Below are 24,297 nucleotides of genomic sequence, written 5' to 3' on the forward strand. Positions count from 1 at the left end.
ATAATTATATTGAATTTGAGGCGCGCTAATACTAGTATTCTAATAGTGGCACCGCCAACTGTTCATTCATATAAACTTCATATTTCTCCTCAGCTCCATATATTATTTTTAAGAGGTGAACTATGATGCCTTAATCGTCGTGATGATCAGGTATGTAGACAATCTAAGAGATTTTTTTTTTTCCTTTAAAAAAAATGACAACTGGTGGCAGGCCACGGTTATCCACCATTTTCAAGGGCCGGAAAGACTTATAGAGACATTTTAGCATCTCCCTAGCCACAAATCCGGTTTCTACACCAGCAACGGATTTCAAACTCAAAACCTCCTATTTTTAATTTGAAAGAAACATCGCAATCCACCATTTACCACTAAACCACCAACGAGTGGTTGACAATCTAAGAGTTAGATGCAACAACAAAATCTCGGGTTCGTATTTGGGTGAACAGCCTTGATGAACACGATGGTGCTTTAACACAAATTTAATCTCTCTTCTTTGTAGGCAATATACATACCATGGCATTTAAAACAAATAGATAAATGGTTATTTAGAGAAAACAAGGTTATTGACATTAAAAATAATTGTAAACTTGGATAAACTTAATTTAAATCATATACGACACAGTCAAACTCTAAAGAACAGAAAATTAAATTGAATCGTACCAGGCTTTACTAAAATTATTACTCATTTTTGTACTTGTTGTTTTATTCTTCAATTATTTCTTTAATTAAAAAAATAAAATAATAAATAATATAAAAGGAATAATCCGAGAAATCTTCCCAACCCAACTAACAATTAGTTGGATGGGATGGGTTGCCTAAACCCGAACCGAACCGGCCGGCCGGTCGCGCCAGTGAGAAGTAGGGAACCAACCAATTAGGAATACAAAGAAATGAAGCGCGGGAGGGAAATTGGACGGATGAGGAGATTGTCGTTGGTCGTCGTTAACAAGAAAGTTTCCCAACAATTCTTCCCCCAACTCCACACTCCACCGCTCTTCCTTCTTCAAACCATACGCTGTTACACCACCGCCACCAAATTTACAGACTCCGACAGAGTGAGCAGCTGAGCTCCAATTTCCAAACACAAAATTCATGATATGAACTTCTCCACCCACGCTCACGCTCTCACCACTCACTCTCCACTCCACCGCTTCACCACCGCCGCCGTCCCCGCCCCATGTCAGTCCTCCTTCTCCTGCTCCATGCCCCGTCCCCCCAATCGCAACCGCAGAACTCGCCGCAATCGAAACACCACCCGCCCCACCACCACCACCACTACCACCTCCACCACCATTAAACCCTATTTCTACCCTCCTTCACCATCCAACCCTGATACTCTCCAAGCCACCTTCGACCTCGATTACATCTACCACACCTCCCACTCCACCCTCAACCAATTCATCTCCGACTCCTCCGACGCCCTCCAAGACCTCCGCACTCTCGTCTCTGTCGACGCCGGTAATCGCGTCATCGTCTCATGTCGCCCTTCCACGCTGCGTTTCGTCGGCAATTTGGTGATAATCACCTTCTCCGTCGTTTTGGGGTTTAGGGTTTTGGTTGCCTTGTTCAGGTTAGGGTTTAGGAGTCGGTCTGGGTATGGCAAGGAGGCGACGGTGGTGAGGCGGGATAGGAGTCTCGGGGGAAAAGAGGTTGTGGTAGGGATAGTGGAGAGGGAGAGAGTTGATGCGAGGAAAAGAAGGAGTTTTGGGATTTTGGATAATCCGCTGTCAATGCCGAAGAGTAGGGTGGTGGATGGTTTGGGGAGGATGTTAAAGAATCAGGTTCGGTGGGCGAAGAAGCTGCCGAGCTGGTGGCCGAGCTCAGCACCGCAGCAGAGTCCGGTGGTGGATAAGGAGTACTACCAGGGAGAAGCAGACAGATTGGTTAGAGGTCTGTTTGTTTCCTTTTTCCTTTCATTTCTCACTTTTATATTTATGACTTTCTACGGTACTGTTTGCATATAGATTCATGTCGAAATTAATTTGGTTTCGGTGGAGTGGCAGATATAACTGCAGTTTACCAAAATCTTCAAGCTTTCATTACAGTTGCAATTTAATATTTTTGAGTTGCTTAAATACCACTTAAGGAGCTCATATTAACTTGATTTCATTTTGGGTTTTCCTTTTGTTGTAGGTAAAAGTTGCACACTTCTCAGAGTTTCATAATGTTTTGATCACAATTTACATTCTAATTGCCAACTCATCCACTTGATTTCCAGTGATCACGGACAATAGAATGAGCGGAAAGGACATAGGGGAGGATGACATTATTCATGTCAGTGCTTTTGTGTATCTAGTTGATTTGTGCATTACTTTTATGAAATTTACAGTCTCATGATTGGTTGATAAATACATAGGTAGGTGCTTTAACATGCATGTTTTTGTAGGTTCACACACTTCTTATATGTATACATCATGAGATTTTTATAGATTTCTATGTTGATGTAGCGGTAGCACTAATTCAGTTTAGGGCACTCTTTGTGAGGTTTCTGCTGATATGTTAGCCTAAAAAAGTGTAACATAACAATCTTTCTGTTAATAAGTTAATTGTTTGCAAGCATGTTTTACTCACATGGATACAATATTAAACTACTGTGCACCTAATGGAAGAGGGGACGTAGCTCTTGCACCATGTGTGAATGAATGTTTATATTATCTAAAGATTATGCAGTGTGTTACAATGTTTGTTACTATAGTTGAAAGTTGTGGTTTTTTTTAGGATTTTTACAATATCAATGTTCATATGTGAGAACCTTGTTGATATGGGGAATTAAGAGGTCATGTTGGCATCATTTTTGTCATACGGCTTTCTTATTTGAACCTCTGAAACAGTTCTAGCACGCAATATTTTTTTAAATTTGGCTCTTCGATTTTACTTGCATTGTCTTTCACTATTTTAACCCTTGCAAATTAAATTCCTTTTGTCTAAGTCTAACATATTTGTTAACCATGGACATTTCACAGGTTTTAAAAGTTTCACCAAAATGTTATTCTCCCTATATGTATTGTGTATATATATATATATATATATATATATATATATATATATGTAGGATGATTTGAAAGAATCAATTTGTAGTGCATCAAGTGAAAAAAAAAAAAAAATACTAAATACGATTCTATAGGGTTCTCTCTTGAAATATTATGTTCTGAAATTGTTTTGATGAGCATGTTTGGTTCGATGTATTGTTTGTGAATTTCAATAGCTTGTTAAGTTTATATTTTGAGTTTTTTATTTAACATGTGCTCTCTAATGGATTGTTAACTGCTGGTAAACAATCCTTTCTATAAAATCTGAATCATTACCGTAATTTCTTTCTTGATGGTTTTATTACAATTTTATGCTGTGTTAACTGATCATTCATAATACATTGTATGTCCTTTGCCTGAGTGGGTGAGCAGTTACGTCAAATATGCAGGACATCTGGAGTACGGGTCTCCTTTGATACAACAAATACACGAGATTCGTTCTACCGGGTGTCTGTTGAATATGTCTTAAATGTTTGCAGCAGGTGTGATTCTCAGATGGAATGCTTCAACATTTCAGTAGTTTCCAATATTTTTCTTTGTTTCGGCTACTTTGCTTTCTCCTGGTGGTATAACTTATCTAGTTATATGACAGGGCCCCAAGTCATTCTACTTATGTTCGGATTGACGGAGAAGATGTTTGTCATTTCATTGCTGGGCTTGCCGGGAATATTGGCCTTGACAACATTCGTGCTGCAAGAATTATGTCTGCAGCAGTGGCTGCACGTACACGCTCACGTTTTCTGCAGGCATGGGTAATTTTTCTACTTTTGTTCTTTTGACCATGTTCGTGTCATAATCTTGCAAGCAAACTGAAAATGATGTGAAGTGTCTCTCGTTGCATTGACAGTTATTTTGACATCATATTCTCCAAAAGCCAAAGTTAAAAAGAAAACTCGTGCACAATATTTGGTGGAATATTCTGTTAGAATGTAGAAGGTTAAATCAGAAATGAATGCTTTAGGGAATTTTAGCTCTCTTTTCTGTTGTAGAGACATTGTGAGTATCAATCTCAGGCAGGTTTAGACCCTCTACAAGACTTACCCATTGAACTTTAATTTTGATTTGGAACAAAAATTAGCAAGCCAGTAACTTATGCTGTAGAATCTCAATAATTCAGAACTTATAGAATCTAGTAATCTAAGAAAATAAAAATACGAGGCCTCCAATTAAAAAGACACGAAGCCTCAGTTATTTAGCTAACATTTGTGAAAATAATTCATCACTTTGTCAGAAATGATTACTAACTAAATTTTTGCTTCAACTTGTCTGTTTGGGGTCCTGGTATTCTTAATTTTTTTATTTATTGGATTCTGTATTCATGGGAGTTTTTCGGGCATATGTTACTTTAGTGATGAATATTGAGTTTTGGACCTATATTTCGATGTTCTCCATTGTAAATTTTAGGTATATTCTTTTATGGATTTTTCTGGAAATATCCTTTTACCTTTCAGATAACACCTTCTCTACTCCACTTAATTTTTAAAGGTCTTTTTCCCAACTGTTTGACTGCAGGCATTGGTAATGCAAAGTAAACATGCAGAAGCACTTGTCGAACTGTCAAAGATATGCCTGCTTTTGCGGATATTCCCTCCCGAGGAGTCCTCTGTATGTGGATTTTTTATTCATAAATTAATTCACCATATCTAGATATTTCCTTTATACGTCTTTATTATTTTGGGGATTTCGTCATGATTTTTTGGTTCATAAACTCTAAAAGCATCTATTGTTTGGTTAATTTTTATTTTGTGCTCGGCGCATGACCACCTAATGACAAATGGGTCAGTCTCTATTATCTATTCTTCCCTACTCTCTGACTCAATCCCATACCCATCCCTTCTCTTATCATTCAAGAAACCTCTCTCTCCCCATCAATTTGTACACGCATAAGTTGTTATGGGCTGGTGATATGAACAATTATTCTAACTTCCCTACCAAGTACAAATCCAAACTTCAGGGAGCAATGGGGCACATTTTAAAATTCAGAGGCATTGGTGTTGTTTACCGTTGTATAATGTACCTTGGTTGTGTTTGAAAACATTTTTCTCCTTGCACCATTTTCACATCATCGCAATGGTTTTACATTAATGCTAAAAGTTATGTTCTGATCAATCCTATAGCTTGATCTTTAAGAGGGTCATTTGTGATCTGGTGTTAGAGGTTTTCGTATTACTGTAGTCAAATGCCTATGTGAGAGAACATTTTATTTGGCCTGCTTTAGTTCCTTTTATTTACATATGCTGCATCACAAACTGGGTGGCTTTAATTATGAGTTTATTTTGCAGCCTGAGATGGAGATGGTAGCTCGAGGCTTGGAAAAACATTTGAAATTGGATCAGAGGGAATTTCTAATGAGCATGCTCACTGGCGTTTGCAGTGAGGAAAGCCAAAGAAGAGCAGCAGAAGCTTTGGGTTTGGTGCGTGGCATAATTCTCGATTTGCAACTTTTATTTTATGCAAATAATGCGACAAATCCCTGAGAGTGGTTTTTTTGGTCAATATCTCTGAGAGTGGTTTTTTATAATTTGTGTGAACAAACTAACTTTTACTATGAAGTTTTAGCACCATCGATATAGAAATCAGGCATAAGACAAGAACCGATTTGCTGAGAATTGGGAATAATTAGGTCACTGATTTTTACTTACTGCAGTATACGTCGCCACATTTTCTGAACAGTTGGCAGTGTAAACTTTAGCAATATCTCAGAGTTGTCTCCAAAAGTGAATCCAGATTCATTTGGGTTAGCTCAAGTCCAGGCGTTGTGGTTTTGGTCCGAAGCAAAAAAATTGAAACAAGTCTTCTAGGATTATCTGTCTCGATGTCTGATGTCTGGTATTTTGGTTACTTATTTATTTACTCATTTTTATGACAGAACCCCGACGGACAATTTTTGGGGCTGGACGGGGAAATCATGGATGTCGTGTAGACTACCCATACGGGGAGACAGACTAAACTTTCTAGCTGAAAGTGAAAGGTGTTGATCTTGACCCGTTTATCCACTGTTGGGATGAAATTTGGTTTTTCGTTGTGGATGCCGAAACTGTATTATTTTTATGTCATTATGGTTTTCTGTTGACAATTCTGTGCTATAAGTCCGACGCATCAACTTCATTATCTTTCTTTCTTTCCTAATAGTTTTCCTCATTTTCCTTGCAGATGCGATCTTCGAGAGGTCTTGGCGATGATGATGATGATGATGATGATGAACAATAAAAGTAGTTTACTGGGTAAATAATCGTCAGCACATAAGGTTGTGTATTTACATCTGTGATCATATGTCTGTATTTGCACAAATTTGTTCGTTCTGTTATCACATGTCTGTTATCATATCATATAATCCGAGAAGCGGAAGCAGAAGAACGATCCAAGAATCAAAGATCGCGAAGAAAACCAAAGACCTCGAATGCAAAACAAAACACAGAAGAAACATATGTTTACGAACGCAGGAAAACCTTCACATTTCGTAGCCTGTTATAACCATTATTTAGACAGAATTGAATGGAAGGTATGTTATAATCATCACTTAATTAATCCAGTGACTGAGATAACGAACCTGATGACACAATACAAAACATGCACTTATTCTTCTGGTATGAAAAGTCCTAATTCACCATCCCTGTAGGATAGCTAAGATATAAATTTGTTCATAAAATATTCTATGCGCCAGATTTTGAGCCCGTTTATGAGAGTTGGTTTGGTATTGTTGTATTTTGAAAAAAAATTGTTTATGCTATACTGTGAAAATAAGCTCATTTTTGCTGCTTCACGTTTTCAGCTTATTTTAACCAAAAATTGTGAAAATAAGTTGTTTTTAAATGTTTACTAAACATATTTTTGAGCTCAGTTTTTTTTTATACCCACTTTTTATAAAAGTACATCAGTACCAAATCAGTACTGAGATTTTAAGGGTCTTATATATAAGGATCCCTCCTTAAGACGGTTTTTCAAAGTAGGACAATGTATTAATTCTAGAAAGTAATAACTTAAATCAAAACAAACTTTAAAACTTATTGTAAGTTTATAAATGTTATTAAATACAAAAGCAGTTCAATTGTTGCTAATACGTAACCAATAGCTGACATCATTATCACCATAACTCGTCGAAATTCCCATCACCGTTGCAATTCTCGGCAACATCATCATTCACGGTAGAAGATTTCATGTGTTTCTGGATGAGCTTATGAGAAGTATGAATTTAAAAATGTGTGTGTGAACAGCTTAGAAACTCTTTTTTTTTCTTTTTTTTTTTTGGGTGGTTCGAAAAAATATAGTAAGAAAAGTGGTGATGTTGTCTAGCCAATAAAACTGGATTAACGCCTATTGATTTCATCACACGCGCATTTTAGTGGGACCATTTCTTGTTCATCTAAAATACGCCATGGCACTGACCTTCACATTACTTGACCTCTCACCCCTTTCTTCCTTTGTTTTGAAGCAGCAGAAAACCAAGTACATTCGTGTTTGTCACGCGCCCTCCCTCTCTCTCTCTCTCTCTCTCTAACAAACCATTTCCGCTCCAACCGTCTCAGTCTGCATCACACTCACGTAGTTTCTCTCTCTCGCTCGCTGTAAGACTCGACGCTCTTAAACTCTGTTTGGTTGCCGAGAAAAACCCTCGGAAAATAATAAAAAATGAAAAATTAGGGCTCGATTTTGACTTTCGCTTCTCGGCTTTCTTCCCGGGAACCAATCGGAGCTCTGGCTGATCGGAATTTCTCTTCTGCAGGTCCTCGTAAGATCCTTGTCGTGAAGCCGTGTTTGTTTGCGTCGTATTTCTTCAAGGTGAGTGTTGCCGCATCCATTTGTTCTGCGATTCTAAAATTCTCAATCGAAGCCCTAATTTTTGTTACCTTCCGATTCGCTTCCATTGATTCGTTTTAATAGATCTGCTAATTCGGTATTGGTTTTTGCAGCGAATTTACAGCGAAAATGGTTTCCTTCGAGATGAATGATAGAAAAAGTGAGTAATTTTAGTATTTTTTGCTTCTCGTAGTTTTCCACGAGATTTGGATGCTTTTGATTACGCTGTTTGATCAATATATTCATATGTATCTTGTTTAGTGAACAAGTTGTTACATTTGGATGCTTTTAATTACTTTGTTCGATACGTATATTATGTAATCTTGTTTATGTGATCAGTTTGTTTTTGGTAATACTGATAGTTAATTATTTGAAAACTTGAAAGATAATTTAGTGTATTGTAAGACACCAGATGTCAGTAACGATATTCTCCAATCTAAATTGTTGTTTGTGCAATTGTAACAGAGATTGGACTAGGCTTGACCGGATTCGGTATATTTTTCACGTGCCTGGGAATGGCTTTCTTCTTTGACAAGGGATTGCTTGCAATGGGAAATGTAAGTGTCTTTTATAATTATACCAAGGCTTCTTTTTGTGTTGCCGTCTTTTCTCTGTGGTTGTAGTTGTACCTTTTATTGTTTTAGTTATTGTTCTACTTGATCCGCATTTTAACACTGCTCATTTGTTTGTGGTGCTTAATCAGATCCTCTTCTTGTCAGGAGTGACTTTAACCATTGGATTTAAGCCCACGATGCAATTCTTCATGAAACGTCAAAATTATAAGGTTTATGACGATTAACCTTTTTCTCCATGTGCGCATGTTTGTCCGTGCATGTATTGTAACTTTTGTTTTTAACCAGGTTTTTTCCTTTAACTGTACAGGGAACCATTTCTTTTGGTGTTGGCTTCTTCTTTGTGATCATAGGGTGGCCTATTATTGGCATGATTTTGGAGGCATATGGGTTCATCGTACTCTTCAGGTCTCTAGGATTTTTTACTTTGATCTTTTTCATACTAATAAATTGATTTCTGCATATATGAAGTTGCTGATGGAATGTGTTGTGCAGCGGCTTCTGGCCAACACTGGCAGTTTTTATTCAGAAGATTCCAGTTCTTGGCTGGCTGTTTCAACAGCCATATGTTAGATCGGTATGTTTATTTGCTATTAATCTTTCATAATAGTGGATTAATTTTATGCAATGTCTGCTCGAATTGCACATACATGAAAGCCTGCTCGAATTGCACATACATGAAAGCCATTCAAGTCAAAACTGGGAAGCCCTTGTGTCTTATTTGTTTTAATAACACGATTTACATCTGTATTTGGCATGGGAGTTAGCCTAGCCATTTTTCTGGTCTTAGAACCCTGGTTAATTATTGTTAAGCATGAAGATGAACGTGTAGGAATGAGGAGCACATTGTTCAGTACTAAGAGATTATTTGACGTAACTGATAGATAATGCAAACTTGAGCCTTTTTGCCTAAGCTGGATGGTATATACAAAAGTAAGAGACCGTGTTGATTACACACCCTTATTTTTCTAACAATCTAAAAACTTCATTGAAAGATAATTTGCTTTCTTTCTTCATTTGTAAAGGAAACTCTAAATGCACAAAAGACTTGTATTCAACCTTATCTTCATTTCTCATCTTGTGAACAATTCTCAGCTTCTTTTGTTGGCAGTTTTCGTAATCATAACTGTTTAGATCATTAGTCGTAGTGAATAAGTTTTAAACACAAGTAAGCACATTTTTTTTTTCTCAAAAACAAAGAGTACACTTTGATATCTAATTAAGAAAAGAACAGTTCTTGATTTTTATGTATTGTCTTAAGGATTATGCTATACTTTTCATTCTTTTTTGTAAGTCGAAATATGTGTAAATTGTATTTCTATTATGTCTTGGCGTTTGACTCGGAGAACTAAAAATGAAATATCAAAGGGCAAGGGGTTAATTGACACATGGTGTTTCAGCAAGTTAATTGGATTTACCTGGAAACAAATTTGAAAGAGCTTTGAACCTTTTTTATAGTAATAAACAGGACATATTTGTCATGTTTCTTAACGTATTTTGTCCGAATTATATTTAGTTTAGACCAGTTGTTGCTTTAGTTCTAAATAGAGTAATGGTTGTAAGATTAATTATGGGGTTAAGTTAGTACCTTGTGATTTATATAACCTTCCAACAGAGGAATCGAAGACTTTCAGCTCCCATCTAGGCTCTAGCTAATATAAGCCAACTTCACAATTTCGTGCCCAATATAAGTTTTCTGTGGTACTGTAGAGTCTCTTCCATTAAGTTGGTGGCACTTTATCAGTATATATCATATATTACGGTGGCACCTCCTTGCACAACAAGAATTTCAAATAATCGAGGACAATCTGTCAATATATATCATAGAGTACGTTTATATTCGTATTTCTTCTTGCCTGAATATGAGCTTTATCTGTACTATTCCCATTGCAATTAGATGACTTGTTTGTGTTTACTCCCTATCCCACTCTGATGTGCAGGTCTTTGACCGATATCGTGGCCGACGGGTGCCTGTGTAAGCAAGGAAACAGAGTGCCACTAATCTGCGGGCAGGCGAACCTGTAATTTCTTGTAAAATACTTTTTAGATGGCGCAGCATAATTCTTTTTATTCAGTTTCCAAAGTGACCGTAGGAAATGATCTCAGTGAACGGGCTTTTATCGTTTACCAAAAAAAAAAAAAAAAAAAAAGAAGTGAAATTGAAAATTACATATGAGCTTTATGTGTACTACTCTGTCTTGGTTTTTGCTTATTTTGTTACCTTTGCTAAGTGTAAAATTCTTAGAAAAAACATTTCAAATAACTATCTAATGTTTGGAAACTTGGTAATCTATCATGTCACTAGTATGTTTAAAATATTAGTACAAGTGGAAATATTGATGAATATATCGGTATCGATTGTTTTCGATAAAATGGTAGAAATTTAAAATTATACTTTGGGAAATTTTAAACATTAGTTTAGACGAAATATAATAGTTTTGTTTCGATATTTAACTAATATGTTGAGAATATTGATGAAATTTGTTGACTTTAACCCCTCTTTTCATCTCTTTTTCTGATTTTGTCAACATTTTTGTGGAAATATTACCGTCACTGTAGAAATTCCAAACACTCCATATCACTAGCATGAGGTGATGACGAGAAGAAATACTAAAGCTTTTTCACCCTTACGTTGTCTACGGGACTTTGAATCTCCAAATCAACCCCTTGTACCCAGTAAATTGAAGTTTAACTTGGCTAATAGGGATCCAATTGAAGATTCAGAATACATATTTGGAATGCTCTAGAATTTACTTCTACTCAAAGACACTTCTATTTTTATTAGGCGTGCGTAGAAATCTTTAATAAAAATCCAAATGGAAGTGTTCATGAGGAAGCACACGTTAAGTGCTTCTCAAAAAAGCAACTCCTAGTTCTTTGTAAACTATAATCACTTTTAGCTCTATGTCAAAACATTGTCGAAAGGGCTTTCGGTTATTGAGAAGCGCTATGACCATTCTAATGACACTGATATAGCCTACTAATATGCATACAGGATCGTAACGGACCATCTTTGCAACATCAAAGGTGAGAAGAAAACTCAACTGCGAAGCTTTCGATTTTTTTTTTTTTACAGACGATAGTAAGTGTAGCATTCGTCGAAGGATCAAAATCCATTGAAATAGCCCATTCCAGTTGCCTGTTAGAGGCGTACCTTGCAGATGTTTTCATATTCTTCGGCCTTTCTCTTGATATTCTGGCTGCAGATAAAAACCGGGATTAGTTAGGCTCCTATACCCTCACCACATGATATGGCAGCACGACTCAAATTTTCAGCATTTACTGTGTTTCGCCCTTCGATTTTTTTTCCTTGTTGCGGCGTTGCCTCTGACGGAAAAGCTGGTGGGCTACAACTTTCTTCTGGTCATGTGTTTTTGTGTAACCTTCCTTCTTGTCGTTCTTCTTGTGGAAAACATTCCCAGTCATGCTTCTTCTAGTCATGCTTCTTGTGAGAACACCTACACTACAGCTAGGCCGAATCTTGCAAATTTTCTTGTTTTCTTCTGTCATCGGGTTCTTGTCCTCCTTAACCTTAACCTTCTTATGCTTAGCTGGAGTTCCAGTTGTTCCAGAATCCACATTTGGCACTGGATTACGATTTTCCATATTTAAACCGATTGGTGATCCGGTATGACCAGAAGCATTGTCCCCGGATGTTTTCAGTATATCACTGAAAATGCTCTTTACTAGTGAACAATGATCAGAGTCTCCAAAACTTAACATTGACAGATCACGTGCCCTTGTCACTGGTAGATCATCTAAAGAGAATGGTAAAGAATTACTCTCGTTGGTTCCTGAAGAAACATTGAACTTTTTGTAAGCTGAATTCCTCATTGAAGCAACTATGTTGGTAGAATCTTCACCCGTGACAACAGCAGCATATTCCTCCCAGTCAAAAGGAAATCCAAGAAGAAAGTGATCGTATAGCTGACAGATTAGAAGGCATAATGTCGAGTTCAATTGGAAAGTTGGAAGAAACCTTAACAACTAACTTATATCTTCAGAAGTTCCAGCAAAATATTAACTATATCAATTCAATCATACAGGAGCGATGACACTTCGTTTGTTTATTTTATCAAACAGGGTTATGAAGAATTAGAACATCGTAATCCTCTAAATTCTAATCAATGACAGTACCTACTCATAATAAGGCATCTCCTATTTTTGCCAATCCCTTGCATTTTGGCCTCGTTTGGTGTCTAGGATTGGATTGTAATGGATAACCACTATTAAATAATCATTCATAGTTTGTTCGAGGAAGAAGTAAAAGAAATTATGTCCCGACTTCCACTTGAAGGTAATCAACTCAAAATGAAAACTCATTCAACTCCACCTTCAATATACCTTGAACTTTATGAATTACCAATCCATGATTGCATACCAATCATAGGCACCAAACAAGCACTTAGGGTTTAGGTTCATTTTTCTTAAATCGAGAGGTAAGGCATACAAAAGAAAACTACATACCTCGGATGGAAAGCCATTTTGATGTGTGCGAGACCTATTTAAACAACCACCAACTGTGATCATGATCCCATCTACTGTCTCAAGAACAGTGGCTGAATGTCTCTTGGAAATTGCTGCTGAACAAAAAACTCTTACTCCTAGTCTCCTGTCGTACGAAAATACAAAAATGATATTAAGATGATGAATAATTCTTAAGACATTCATCTGGACAGAAATGAGTTGAGTAACTAAGATGCAACATATTCCTGCACAACTCCAATGCCACAGATCGAACAAGAAAAGTTCAACGGCTGATCAGCAAAGTAATTTTCCATTCTGTATGTTATCCAAAACAACAGTTGCATATAGCAACACCGACGCTCTATAGTTGCAGCTGGATAATTTTCAAAATCGAAATACTAGTTTCACTCTCAAATTAGTAGTTTCCCATGACCTTTTTTCGCTACACGAAAGTGAAAGGGGAATCAAAAACTGGTTACACACACATCACAAAACTTATTTCAGAAAATTCTTGTCTTCTCAAACAATCATTAGACCAAGAAGACATAGCACAAAAGTAGGTTGGCTAATTGAACAAAGCAAAAAAGTAAAATTTCGAAACATTCAAGCTGTCATAAGCTGAATTGCTTTTACTTAAACCCCTAATTCTTCAAATTCACACTGAAAAAAACCGGAAACCATTCCGATTCCTTTCTGGGTTCCGTTCAGTTGCCTTGGAATTTTGAAATTCCTCAAGAACAAGCAACATCTCAAAACGAAAATCAAAAAGAAATAATAGAGTGAATAATTACGAAAGAAAGGGTATTACTCTCTGCAAGCAAATCCTCCAACGGCCAAGCCCTTTCCTTTAGCCTTTACCAGCCACCAATCTTGCAACAAGACCTGTCAAAAATATCAAAACAAATAAGAAAAATAATCGAAATCAAAATGTTGAAAAGAAGAAGAAGAAGAATGCGTTGGGAATTCACCGATTTGACTGAGGCGGGTGTGATGGCGGTGCTCGAGAATGGGGTTTTGGGGTTTCGGGCATTTAAATGGGGATCCCGATCATTTGCAGGCGTTTTCGGGTCCGGAGTTGCAGAGGCCGCCGCCGCCGCCTTTCTTCTTGTCGTCACCATTGCTGTGTCGGAGTGGCGGCGACTATTCAGTTTCCTCAGTAACAGTCCACTTAGTTTCAACTGAACGAAAATTTTAGACAAATATTAATTTCAATCCAAATATTCGGAAATGAGTATCCATTTCAATTTTTTGGAATCGAAATTTCGGAATCTCATAAACTCATGCCGATTTGAAATTTTCAGAATCGGGTTAAATTTGGAATTTTATAAATTATGGAGTTGTATGATCAAAAGTATTCCATGTCCATGGTTCTTTCTACATAATATATATTTTATAATCTTTCTACATAATATATATTTTTATAGTTCTCAAATTTTTAAGTGATATTATCTAAAAAAAATAGAATCATATTTGAGTATATTATATAAGAAAAACAAATGAAACATATCCAAAATCAATAAACATATGGAGTTAGACAAGTTTTCGAATTTTTTAATTCAGATTCGGAATATTCAAATACATTGTAATTCTAGCCAATTGTGCATGATCGCCAGTTATGAAGCTTTTCTTTCCTCGAGAAATAGGAATGATAGCCAGTTGTTCAGTTTTTTTTTCTTTCAAGAAATATGATATGATAGTCAGTAATTTATGAGCATGTTAACCAGTTGTGTAGTCTTTTTCGAAGAATACGCATGATAGCCAATTGTGAAGTGTTTTCGAGAGAACATGCATGATAGCCAGTTGTCTATGTGCTTGCGAGCCAATTGTGAAGTTTTTTTTAAAGAAATGTGCACGCGAGCCAGTTATGAACTCTTTTTTCAGAAAATATGTATGCTAGCTAGTTTTACAAATTTTCTCTTTAGAGTAATGTTGAAGAAAATAAAATGTTATATTTGAATTCACATTTAACGTTAAGTCTGGTTTAATGAAAATGATCTTAATTTTTACATACTTAAATGAATGGGATAAATCCTAAACATGATAGATTTTATTTAAACGAAAAATGGTGCTGTCCACACATGTTTTTTTTATTTTTCACACAATTCTCATTTTTGACTGTCAAATAAAAATCAATTGAAGAAAATAAAAAGAAAAACTAAAAAGGCGAGAGAAAGATTAAAAATGATGTATAAATGAATACTAACTGTCGCATGTCCACACTTAAAACTGATTATTTAAAAAAAAGATAAAGGAAACAAAGTGAAATCCAAGCTTTTTTTTTTAGGGGTGACCAATCCACACACTACTTTTACTTATCATACGCCATTGATAACCTTTGTCTTTTGATTTTCATTAATTTATTCAATTTGACGGCCAAAAATTGAGAGTGTATGAAAAATAAAAACGAGTATATGGATATCGCACCATTTTTTGTAAAGAGAATTGTAATAAATTCTAGTAAGCTTCAATTTTCTAACTGCCTGAAATCGTGGCGAGTATTCAATATTAACCTTAGGATAATGCTAGGGAGATCAAATTCTTAAATTTGTAAACTAAATGATGTGTCATCAATAAAAAAATAAACATGTTAATCAACACTTATAGCTCGTTTGGATGTGCTTTTAAAATTACTAAAAGCATTTTTAGTGAAAATGTTTTTAGAACCAATCTTTAGTAAAAATGTAAGTGAATCTTGGAAAAGCACTTAAAGTGCTTACTGGAAGAAGTACATAACTGATGTTTCTTGATAAACCACTTTAAGTGCTTTTGGAACCTAAAACAATTTTCCCAAAAAGTACTTTCAATCAGTTTAAAAGCACATCCAAATAAGTCATTAAGTAATACTCTAATCAACAACCAAGTCATTTGGTTTACAAAATTTAATTCATAAAAGCATTACCCTTAACTCTAAGGTCGTAAATAAAAAATAATAATAAAAACTCGATCTCCATGCACAACGGAAGCTTGCTGACATTGGATAGGCCTTTTGAGGTCGACAACGATTGGTCGATTACTGAAAGAGGAGCCCCCGACTTTTTCTGCATGCTGGTTCCCACAGCCGGCCGGTTGGCTTCCGTTAACGTTGCTCCCGCAGCAGCCCCGGAAAATGTTGTGCTGGGCTGAGTAAACCATTAGTTCGTCCTCTTTGGTGAGTTTGTGGTCCAATATCGAAGGAATCGATTCAACTCCCTCGACAGAGCACAGCCGTAGAGCAGCAGAACCACCGCATTCGGCGACCGTGATCTGGCTGGCGCATACAATTACCAACCAAGTAATGTGCTGCCTGATCATTTAGCTAACCTTCATTAGAGGGTGGAGATGGAGAAATTTTTTGGGGTGCCCAGAACACAAGGTAGAACATCACATGTCGTATTCCACTCGTGTTTCGGGCACATGAAAAAATCTCTGGTAGAGATAGGAGACTGGTTCAAAAGCAAAACTCACAAGCTTTTTCTCAGTAAGATTGTTTATGGTACTAAATTACTAATACAAAACATTACAGTGATAAAAATTCTGAATAAATTAGGCTATTTGTATTGTAATGTGCAACGACTTTGAAACTTCAGGTAGTCTTGCTATAACTTCCAAGAGTACACGATTTATTTAAAAGATTACAGCAAGCTTCAGTTTTCCGACTGCCCGAAATATCTACCTGAAATCGTGGCAAGAATGTTCAGCATTACTGCCTCGTCGTCAAGTGTAGACTTTGCAGCTCGCAAGGCAGCGCACTTCCTAAGCAGACTCCGAAGAGAAGCGCTGGTATCAGCATCTAGTGGCGTATCAACTACCGCACACAGTGCAAATAGCCACAGGCATTCATTCCTTGACAGAGTGCTCATGTCCTCTGCCGCTTTTATGCGTTTTCTCAACATCGACACTCGAGCTACAGAGTCCATTTTTAAGATCGCCGACAACAAGGGGGTGTCGCTGGAACTTTGAGTCACACGAGGCTTGGGACTTGAGTTCTCGGTAGGAAGTGAGGCATTACTTCCTGAATTAATTGACAAGGATGGCTGATCTGTGGAGCTCCCAACGATGGAACGGTCCTGAGGCCAGTGGAAGTCAACTTCATTGGATTCTACATTAAGTAAATTTTCAAATTTTCCATGAAGAATAATGTTTGATTGGGGACCTCGAGACGTGCTTGCATGAGAACCCTCAAGACCAGACAGAGCCTGAGATTAAGATAAAAGTAGAAGTCAGAAAATGAGATTAAGATCCCTAGTTTATCAAACGTTCTCAAATCGTTTTCAATATAAATAAATTTAAGAAAGCACGGCTCTTGGTTTTGGAAAAGAATAATGAAAAAGATAAAAGAATTGCCAACATGTACACCTTTCTTCCAGCTTTATGATGCATTTCCTATTCTTCTGAAGAACACAACTAAAATAAAATTTGTCCTAATCAGCAGATATCACTAAAATGCATTCCCTACCCTCCACATTCATAACGATTTTGACTGCCGACTGAGTCTACCAAAAGGTCCAAAACTAGAAACATCGTGTGCCAGAAAAAAGGAGAAAATTTCAAAAATACAGAGCAAATTAATACAAAGAATGTACAGAAGGGGAAAAAGATTTCCATGCAAAAGGACGTCAACTGTTGTGAATTTGTGATCAAGAATAAGGGAAGTGAACTAAAATAAGCAGAGCTGACCAACTGTTAGTCAATTTTCATGTTTACTATGCCAATAATTAGTTCTCGTATGGGAGGTGGACGAAGAAAAATCAGGAGGCGAACATACCAGCCTTAGCTCTGAAAATTCCGCAAGAAATGCATCCTCCCACTGTTTCAGGGGCATCAATTGTTCTGGACACTTGGCAATCTCAGGAATCTTGGGCATATAAGCACTCTGCTCCTTGTTAAATTTACTTCTATCAACCTTGGCTATCTTCACTTTTGGAATTTGGGCAGCTTCCCACCTAAAAAAGAGAGACAAATACCATTAGTACAATTCTCACTTTCAAACTTACTCAGGATTACCACATGACTACCTAAGCACATCCCCTTATACATTGATCTAAGGACAATGGAATCAAATAAAAAAAAACTCTGAGTCAAACAGGTTTCTCACATAAAGGAAAAAATAATTAAACCAACCTATTAAATCTATTTAAAATATCTTCAACAATTAGAACTCATAAGAAGCTGAGAGGCAGAGAGCGATTCAATAGTTTCATCTTCATCAAGTCTTTCTAATGCGTCAAAATTTTAGTTATGGAGGCTTTATTATGGTTCAAATATCGCTTCAATGAATTTGATTAACACATAGGCTCACCATATGACATTTTGATTTCGACCTCTACACAATTCCTGACAGCCAAACTTTAGCAACTTTTGGCAAAAGCTCTCAGTGGATGCACCGCATTTCAGATGCTTTAGCTAATAGGTGATCTGGACTGTGAAGATATGGACCACCGATCTATGTTCTAACACTCTCGCTTAACCTTGGGCTCTCTAGTTATGAAATTGAACATAAATACGAGGAGTGTTGCAGGGATTTAAACACAGAGATCTTCCACTCTACGACCATGTGAGTTTTATTGGTTTGCAACTGTTTCTAAAATCTTAAACTTGCCTACATAATGCAGAGAAGGAAACCTTGTTTGAATCTTCCTCCTCAATGGGGTGTATGTGCAAAAGAGATTCTGAATGTCTGAATCATTTAATGCTCCATTGTCCAGTTGTGTATTTTTCGAGGATAACGCTGCTATTGGGGTACAGATTGAGTTGGCAAATCCCAGCTTATTATGCATTACTTTGTGAGAAGAATACGAATACTATTTTACGGAGAGAGAGGCAAAAAGGGCATGGGGATAGGAAGATGTGGTTCTGTAGTGGCAATATTTTGGTTGTTTGGATGGAGAGAAATAGAACTCTTGAGGGATGTGGACCGTTTGTGGCAATATTTTCATTTCTGGACAACCGACCAGCTTCAATTTCCTCAGATTTCAAGGACTTTCATGCTATTTCATGTGTATTAGTTGCCCTTTGTTTTCATTGGTTTTCTGTTTTGCTGTTCTTTAGTTGGGTGAAGTTTAAGGAATTGTAATTTCCTCATCTTTTCAATGACAATCTTTGTTTCTTATCAATGAAAATCTAAGTTTTTTTAAGATGGGCAACGGTCCTTTAATGTTAAAAAATATACAAACCACTCGACCTAATCTAGATATTATTGTAAGTGCAAATATGATGGATGAAAAATGAATATGGTGACAAGGGTTGACAGATGTAACATTAATCCCAAGGATGTAGGATCCTTCAGATGAATCAATAAAATTTGTATTAAGCATCAACGAAGAACATCACAGAAAAGAAGGCAAAGAATAAACAAAACCATACTGAGTTAATCAATATTATAGAGGACAAGAAAGCATGACAGGTAGAAAAGATATTGCTTAAACGAATAAGGCCTTGTGGTTTACGATGAATAAAAGTATTTTAAGCAGGGAAATAATAGAACTGTTACCATGACTCCATAAATCACTCCTAAAGAGAAACATATGCTCGCTGAAAAATCTCGAAACGCAATCGTGTCATAAAAGAAATTTTCAATGACTCCAGAGTCCAGACACACGATTAACCTAAACATACATTGGACTAACATTAATTCATGACTCTAGACACACAATTATCCAAGATTCAGAGTGGTTCTAACACTATTAAACATATGCAAACAAGGGGTTGGGCATTAGTCTCTTAGAGCCCTTCTAACAGCACCCTTGGTAAACTTTTAAAGCCGGCTGCCACTTACGCCCATCAGAATATAGATAACATAAGGAAATCTGATCCTATGATTTTGTATTTTTTGCATGCCAGACAAACTCCCAAAGACACAATAATGTAGGATCTACTATAGAAATTATAACAATATGTTCGGACAATAATCACTGTTGTAACTAGTAACCCCAAGCAACCAATCTCTTGGGCCAAGCAACCAATGTTCAACCCCTGGCGTATACACCATTTCCATTATCAACTTACACATGTACCAAGGTTTGACCAACAGAAATTCATACCTCAATGTTATAAGAAGCTTGTCTGTATCGTTTCCTATAGCAGCAAGAAAACTTTCTCCTATTACTCTTTTTCCCATATTTATTTTTACTCTTTTTCCTATATTTCTATTGGTTTTAAGGCCATGTTAAAGCCTACTTCCTGCAGGCAGTTAGCATTATCAATCAGGAACTGAGGGGAAGGGGATCGGATAGACATGACCATACAATTATACCTGACACGCCTAAGATACTCAAGTCCATCTTCTGGTGAACCAGACTCAAAATTGGGTTCTCCATCAACTGCAAAGGCAGGTCTCTGAATGCTAGCATAATCTTCGTCACTGTCATAATCCTCAGTGCACTCTTTTTCTTGAAATGGGTGGCCATCTTCATCAGTAGCACTGTAACTGCAAAAAGGGTCCGGGGCACTTGCATCTTGAGTTTCATTATTCACCAAGTTTTCTAATTCAATGTCCACATCTTCCAAAAATGATTCTCCTGAAAGTAATCACAAAAACCTTAGCAATCAAACAAATGTAGAAACAACTGATTTGATCCAGACAAAGAAGATGAGAACTTTTTATCTTTTAGTCTGACATCAGCAGCAGTAAAGGAAAACAGGTTCAAGAAACTCATTTCATTCAACTATGCAATCGAAGCAATTGTACTTTACATGGGATACTGTTCATCTACAGGAAGAATTATGTACCAACATCTAACTATGTTTCCCAAACTAGAAGGCCAAAAGCAAGAATTTCCGTGTACAAGGACTGCATACAAGTAGTACACAGAACAACTCTCTATCAAGGACCTAAAGTCACAAAAGAAGAAACATATGTCGAGAAAGTGGACATCAAGTCATTTGCAGGTTGCTTTGGGCCATTCTTCAATGTACAAAGATATTCATTTGATTCCACCTTCCCCTTGAAGCAATGGCACCTGTGCACAACAGAAATTGAACCCATCAAATTGACACAATCAGAGCTAAGAAGAAGAAGAAAAAAGGCGTACGAAGGAACTCAGAAGTTTCCACAAATGGACTACAAGAATGGAAGAAAAGAATTTTTGTGAGTTAGTTAAGAGCTGCACTCTTGAAAGTAAAGGACTATGAGTGCAACCAGGAACAGAAAGACAAAGATTGAAAATCTCATGGGGAAAAAGAGAAAGGAAAAATTGTTCATATGATCATATCCATTGCCAATTATTGCCTCTGTGCCTACTAAACTCACCCAAGAAATAACAAAACGGCTAGCTTCCCTTAAAGGGTGAGTTTGTTTGACCTCCATCATTACATTGACAGATACCAAGGCAAGAAAGGTCATACCCAAACAACCTTTTAATGGTAAAAATGACAACAGGCATAATAAGCAGTTCAGTAAAATGTTCACTTTGTCACAAAGGCATGCATTCATGAAGAATGCCTTGCTATAGCAAAACGAACTATATACATAAATTAAGAATGCTTTGCTGCGAAAACTCATTCTGCAAGGTTCTTCTAATGATATGCACTATAATTGAAATTTATAAACAAGTCGTGCAAGGATGCGGAGTATAAGCTGCAAGGTTCTAATTACGAAAACAACAAAACAAAATGATTCAAAAACTATTTGCACACCTCCATACTTAGTACAATTACTAGCACATATAAGTTACAAAAAAAAAAAATTTAAACACAGGCTTACGCACTGAAAAATAATTAACTCATTAAACAAGTTACTAGTAGATAAAGTTTCTTAAATCAAACAACAGAGTTTTAATAACAATTAGCACATAAATTAACAAAAGAAAGCATATCAAGCAACAGTACTTACCAAGAATACCAGGTCCCGCTTCCATCTTCTCAAAGCGTTTGCGATGCTCAAAGTTATTGTGGGTGTTCTTCTGTTGCTTAGCACTTGCCATATCATCATACTCCTTTGCCACGACTGGCCCAAGGCCACTGTATATATCCTTCCACAGTTTCTTCTGTTCCACCACATTGACATACCTCATGGCCTCCAACTCCTGCCTCGAGTAACTGATCTTGGTTCCTTTCCCTTTCTCGAAACTCAGGCTACTAGCTTCAACCAAACAATTCGCCACTTTTTCCTTTTCCCCCACATCGACAAACCTCATGGCCTCCAACTCCTTCCTCGAGTAACTGATCTTGGTTCCTTTCTCTTTCTCTAAACTCAGGCTACGAGCTTCAACCAGACGATTTGCCAACTTTTCCTTTCGCGCTGCAGCTCTTGCTTTTTTCCCATTCATTTCTTGCTTTGCATTCTTGTTTCCATTCCTCTGTGCAAAACCCAACTCCTTTCCACGGCCATTGCCAGGCAGTATCATCAATGCAGTATCATCAATTACTTCAATCTTGAAAGAACCGACAGACCCATCAGCAGCAGTTTTCACCTGCGCCTTCTCTGCAGGCGCAAGAATTGCTTCCACTTCCTCCAGTAATTGCTTCTTCTTTGCTTCCAGGGAGCTCTGAGATTCCACTGCTTTTTCAAAATACTCAGTTGCAGACTCCGTTTCTTGCATCAACATTCGAATCCCAGAGAAACCCACTTCGCGTTCACCCTTCTTTTCATCATCCAGAGTCTTTGCAGTCTCAGTTGTCACTAATTCACCATCAGAAACAAGACACACCTCGCAATTTCCCATGAAATCTTGGGCAACTCCATCAGATGCAGGAAACCCAGAAACGAAATTCAAAGATACAAGCTTTTCATCCGCAGAATTGGCAATTTCTTGAAGTTCTTCAAGATGAATCTCAGAGACTTGGCCGTGAGGTGAACTCTTGTCCTTCTTGGAGGACTCGGAGACCAAACAAGGAGAGCTCTGGTCAATGAAGTCTGTGTCTTGTTTCAGAGGAGAAACGATCTCAGACGAGTGCCTATCCTGTTCTGGAATTGCAGACGGAGAATCAGAGTGTTGCGGGAGAGTTTGGGTTTCTTCGGAATCTTTGATTGTTCGCTTAAAGCCGACGCATGTATCGGAATCCATATCATCTGCCATAGCTTTGGGGACAGAGAGAAATGGACAGAGAAGGGGAGAAGAGAATAGCTTTGGGGACGAAGAGAGATGGAGAGAGAGAGAGAGAGAGAGTGTGTTAAAAGGTTCGTTTCTGAGGAGCGATGAAGCATGTAATGTGTGTAATTGAATCTCCGGGACATTTTCTCTTTCTCGAAAAAGGGTTTAGGGTTTAGCGGCAACTCAACCCAGACCCAACCCAAGCCCAGACAACTCAACCCAAGCCCAAGCCCAACTCATCATGAATTATTCGGGCTTCGTATTTTAAATTTTTACATTTAGTTATATTTGTTTAAAACAATTTAACTCTTTCATATTTTCTAATATGTTTAATAACCATTGCGTTTTCAGTTTTAAAAACATTCAAGTTCGGGATGAATTTAATATTCGTATTTTAGATTCTAACAATTTAACTCTTTTAGTTTACTAAAGGCACTTGGCGTTCCAACTCAGTCCCCAAAATGCACTTTTCAGATTAACAAAGCAAAACTGCTTGACGTTACTTATCAAAACTCATTAAAGCTCGATTTGCATCATTATGCTCGATAAAAGAAAAAAAAAATCCCAAAGGTAGAATTTATTTAATTCACAGTCGAATAGAAACATTTACATCCTCATCTAATATGTTAAACAAAAACTCAGGCTTAAAGAATCCCACAAGAGAAGGTCTAATAGAAAAATATTAGAAGGGGAAAATACTTCGAAGATGAACTTATTCTCATGCAACAGTCAGGAATCTTATTTCTTTCAATTTTTTTTTCTTTTTTCTTTTTTTTTAGTTTTTTGGTTCTTTATTTGAAGCAACTTTTTCTTCCATAGTGTGAAGCAACGAGAGGTCTAAAAATTAATAGTTAGATTTTGCATATAGGAATTTAATGGATCTTTAAGGGTTAAATCTTGCATAAAATCCATACTATTGAAGGGTATGTACCATTGTAACACAAGGATAAAAAGTAGGTACAAAAAAGCAAATGAAAGCTGAAAGATCGTCAATTATAAGCATCAGCCATCGGCCATGTCTGGCGAAGATACCATGACAACCATACTAGTGTTCAGAAGGAAAAAAAAACTAAAGGAAGAAGTAGCAATTGAAAGAGTGGGAAAGTTTGGTATAACCGAATTTCATTCATTTTGTACTGATGACGTTGGACCTATTTCAAATTTTCCCTAATAATTACAACTGCAAGTGTTTATAGTTAATAACCAATGACATAATGATAATTGGCAGAATCCTAGACACTCATCAACTCTATGGGAGAAGTCATTTTCATGCTTTGGGCAGCTTTTAATAAATTAATAGGTAAAGTATAAAAAACTACCTCAACTATTAATGTCCGGACACTTTCATACTTCATCTTTTAAAATTGACAATGTCATACCTCATCTTACGAATTTGTGCTAATGTTATACCTTCCGTTAGCT

General features: G+C 36.9%; 4 protein-coding genes across 4 annotated transcripts; 2 read left to right on the forward strand and 2 right to left on the reverse strand.

Moving 5' to 3' along the window:
• The first annotated feature begins 903 nt into the window (after window positions 1–903).
• LOC137723651 (uncharacterized) lies at window positions 904–6,553 on the forward strand. The gene is made up of 8 exons (XM_068462848.1): window positions 904–1,890; window positions 2,219–2,274; window positions 3,402–3,511; window positions 3,622–3,781; window positions 4,542–4,634; window positions 5,312–5,443; window positions 5,899–6,000; window positions 6,183–6,553. Exons 1-7 carry the CDS (start codon window positions 1,098–1,100, stop codon window positions 5,950–5,952), a joined length of 1,398 nt encoding a protein of 465 aa, XP_068318949.1. The 5' UTR covers window positions 904–1,097; the 3' UTR covers window positions 5,953–6,000; window positions 6,183–6,553.
• Window positions 6,554–7,430: 877 nt separating this feature from the next.
• LOC137722993 (vesicle transport protein GOT1-like) lies at window positions 7,431–10,687 on the forward strand. The gene is made up of 8 exons (XM_068462138.1): window positions 7,431–7,594; window positions 7,753–7,808; window positions 7,940–7,986; window positions 8,292–8,383; window positions 8,530–8,610; window positions 8,709–8,806; window positions 8,894–8,975; window positions 10,339–10,687. The coding sequence occupies exons 3-8, from the start codon at window positions 7,956–7,958 to the stop codon at window positions 10,375–10,377; spliced, it is 423 nt and encodes a 140-aa protein (XP_068318239.1). The 5' UTR covers window positions 7,431–7,594; window positions 7,753–7,808; window positions 7,940–7,955; the 3' UTR covers window positions 10,378–10,687.
• A 663-nt stretch (window positions 10,688–11,350) lies between these two features.
• On the reverse strand, window positions 11,351–14,219 carry LOC137722992 (uncharacterized). Its single transcript, XM_068462137.1, has 4 exons — window positions 13,834–14,219; window positions 13,674–13,747; window positions 12,866–13,010; window positions 11,351–12,325 (listed from the first exon to the last, which is right to left on the reverse strand). Exons 1-4 carry the CDS (start codon window positions 13,981–13,983, stop codon window positions 11,678–11,680), a joined length of 1,017 nt encoding a protein of 338 aa, XP_068318238.1. The 5' UTR covers window positions 13,984–14,219; the 3' UTR covers window positions 11,351–11,677.
• A 2,076-nt stretch (window positions 14,220–16,295) lies between these two features.
• On the reverse strand, window positions 16,296–22,944 carry LOC137722795 (uncharacterized). The gene is made up of 4 exons (XM_068461887.1): window positions 21,675–22,944; window positions 20,097–20,361; window positions 17,610–17,787; window positions 16,296–17,040 (listed from the first exon to the last, which is right to left on the reverse strand). Exons 1-4 carry the CDS (start codon window positions 22,858–22,860, stop codon window positions 16,489–16,491), a joined length of 2,181 nt encoding a protein of 726 aa, XP_068317988.1. The 5' UTR covers window positions 22,861–22,944; the 3' UTR covers window positions 16,296–16,488.
• Window positions 22,945–24,297: the final 1,353 nt, after the last annotated feature.

Source organism: Pyrus communis, chromosome 17, assembly GCF_963583255.1.
Source record: "Pyrus communis chromosome 17, drPyrComm1.1, whole genome shotgun sequence".
Taxonomy (NCBI): domain Eukaryota; kingdom Viridiplantae; phylum Streptophyta; class Magnoliopsida; order Rosales; family Rosaceae; genus Pyrus; species Pyrus communis.

What these genes read in the sequence shown, in the direction of transcription:
- LOC137723651 (XM_068462848.1), top strand. Translation starts at nt 1,098, where the DNA reads ATGAACTTCTCCACCCACGCTCACGCTCTCACCACTCACTCTCCACTC. An exon ending in GGGAGGATGACATTATTCAT is followed by an intron (nt 2,275 to 3,401) that starts GTCAGTGCTTTT and finishes GTGGGTGAGCAG; the next exon opens with TTACGTCAAATATGCAGGAC. An exon ending in CAGCAGAAGCTTTGGGTTTG is followed by an intron (nt 5,444 to 5,898) that starts GTGCGTGGCATA and finishes TTTTTATGACAG; the next exon opens with AACCCCGACGGACAATTTTT.
- LOC137722993 (XM_068462138.1), top strand. Translation starts at nt 7,956, where the DNA reads ATGGTTTCCTTCGAGATGAATGATAGAAAAA. An exon ending in GATTGCTTGCAATGGGAAAT is followed by an intron (nt 8,384 to 8,529) that starts GTAAGTGTCTTT and finishes GTGCTTAATCAG; the next exon opens with ATCCTCTTCTTGTCAGGAGT. An exon ending in GGGTTCATCGTACTCTTCAG is followed by an intron (nt 8,807 to 8,893) that starts GTCTCTAGGATT and finishes TGTGTTGTGCAG; the next exon opens with CGGCTTCTGGCCAACACTGG.
- LOC137722992 (XM_068462137.1), bottom strand. Translation starts at nt 13,983, where the DNA reads ATGGTGACGACAAGAAGAAAGGCGGCGGCGGCGGCCTCTGCAACTCCG. An exon ending in CACCCGCCTCAGTCAAATCG is followed by an intron (nt 13,748 to 13,833) that starts GTGAATTCCCAA and finishes TATTTTTGACAG; the next exon opens with GTCTTGTTGCAAGATTGGTG. An exon ending in AAAATGGCTTTCCATCCGAG is followed by an intron (nt 12,326 to 12,865) that starts GTATGTAGTTTT and finishes CTAATCTGTCAG; the next exon opens with CTATACGATCACTTTCTTCT.
- LOC137722795 (XM_068461887.1), bottom strand. Translation starts at nt 22,860, where the DNA reads ATGGCAGATGATATGGATTCCGATACATGCGTCGGCTTTAAGCGAACA. An exon ending in AGCGGGACCTGGTATTCTTG is followed by an intron (nt 20,362 to 21,674) that starts GTAAGTACTGTT and finishes GATTACTTTCAG; the next exon opens with GAGAATCATTTTTGGAAGAT. An exon ending in AATTTTCAGAGCTAAGGCTG is followed by an intron (nt 17,041 to 17,609) that starts GTATGTTCGCCT and finishes TCTTAATCTCAG; the next exon opens with GCTCTGTCTGGTCTTGAGGG.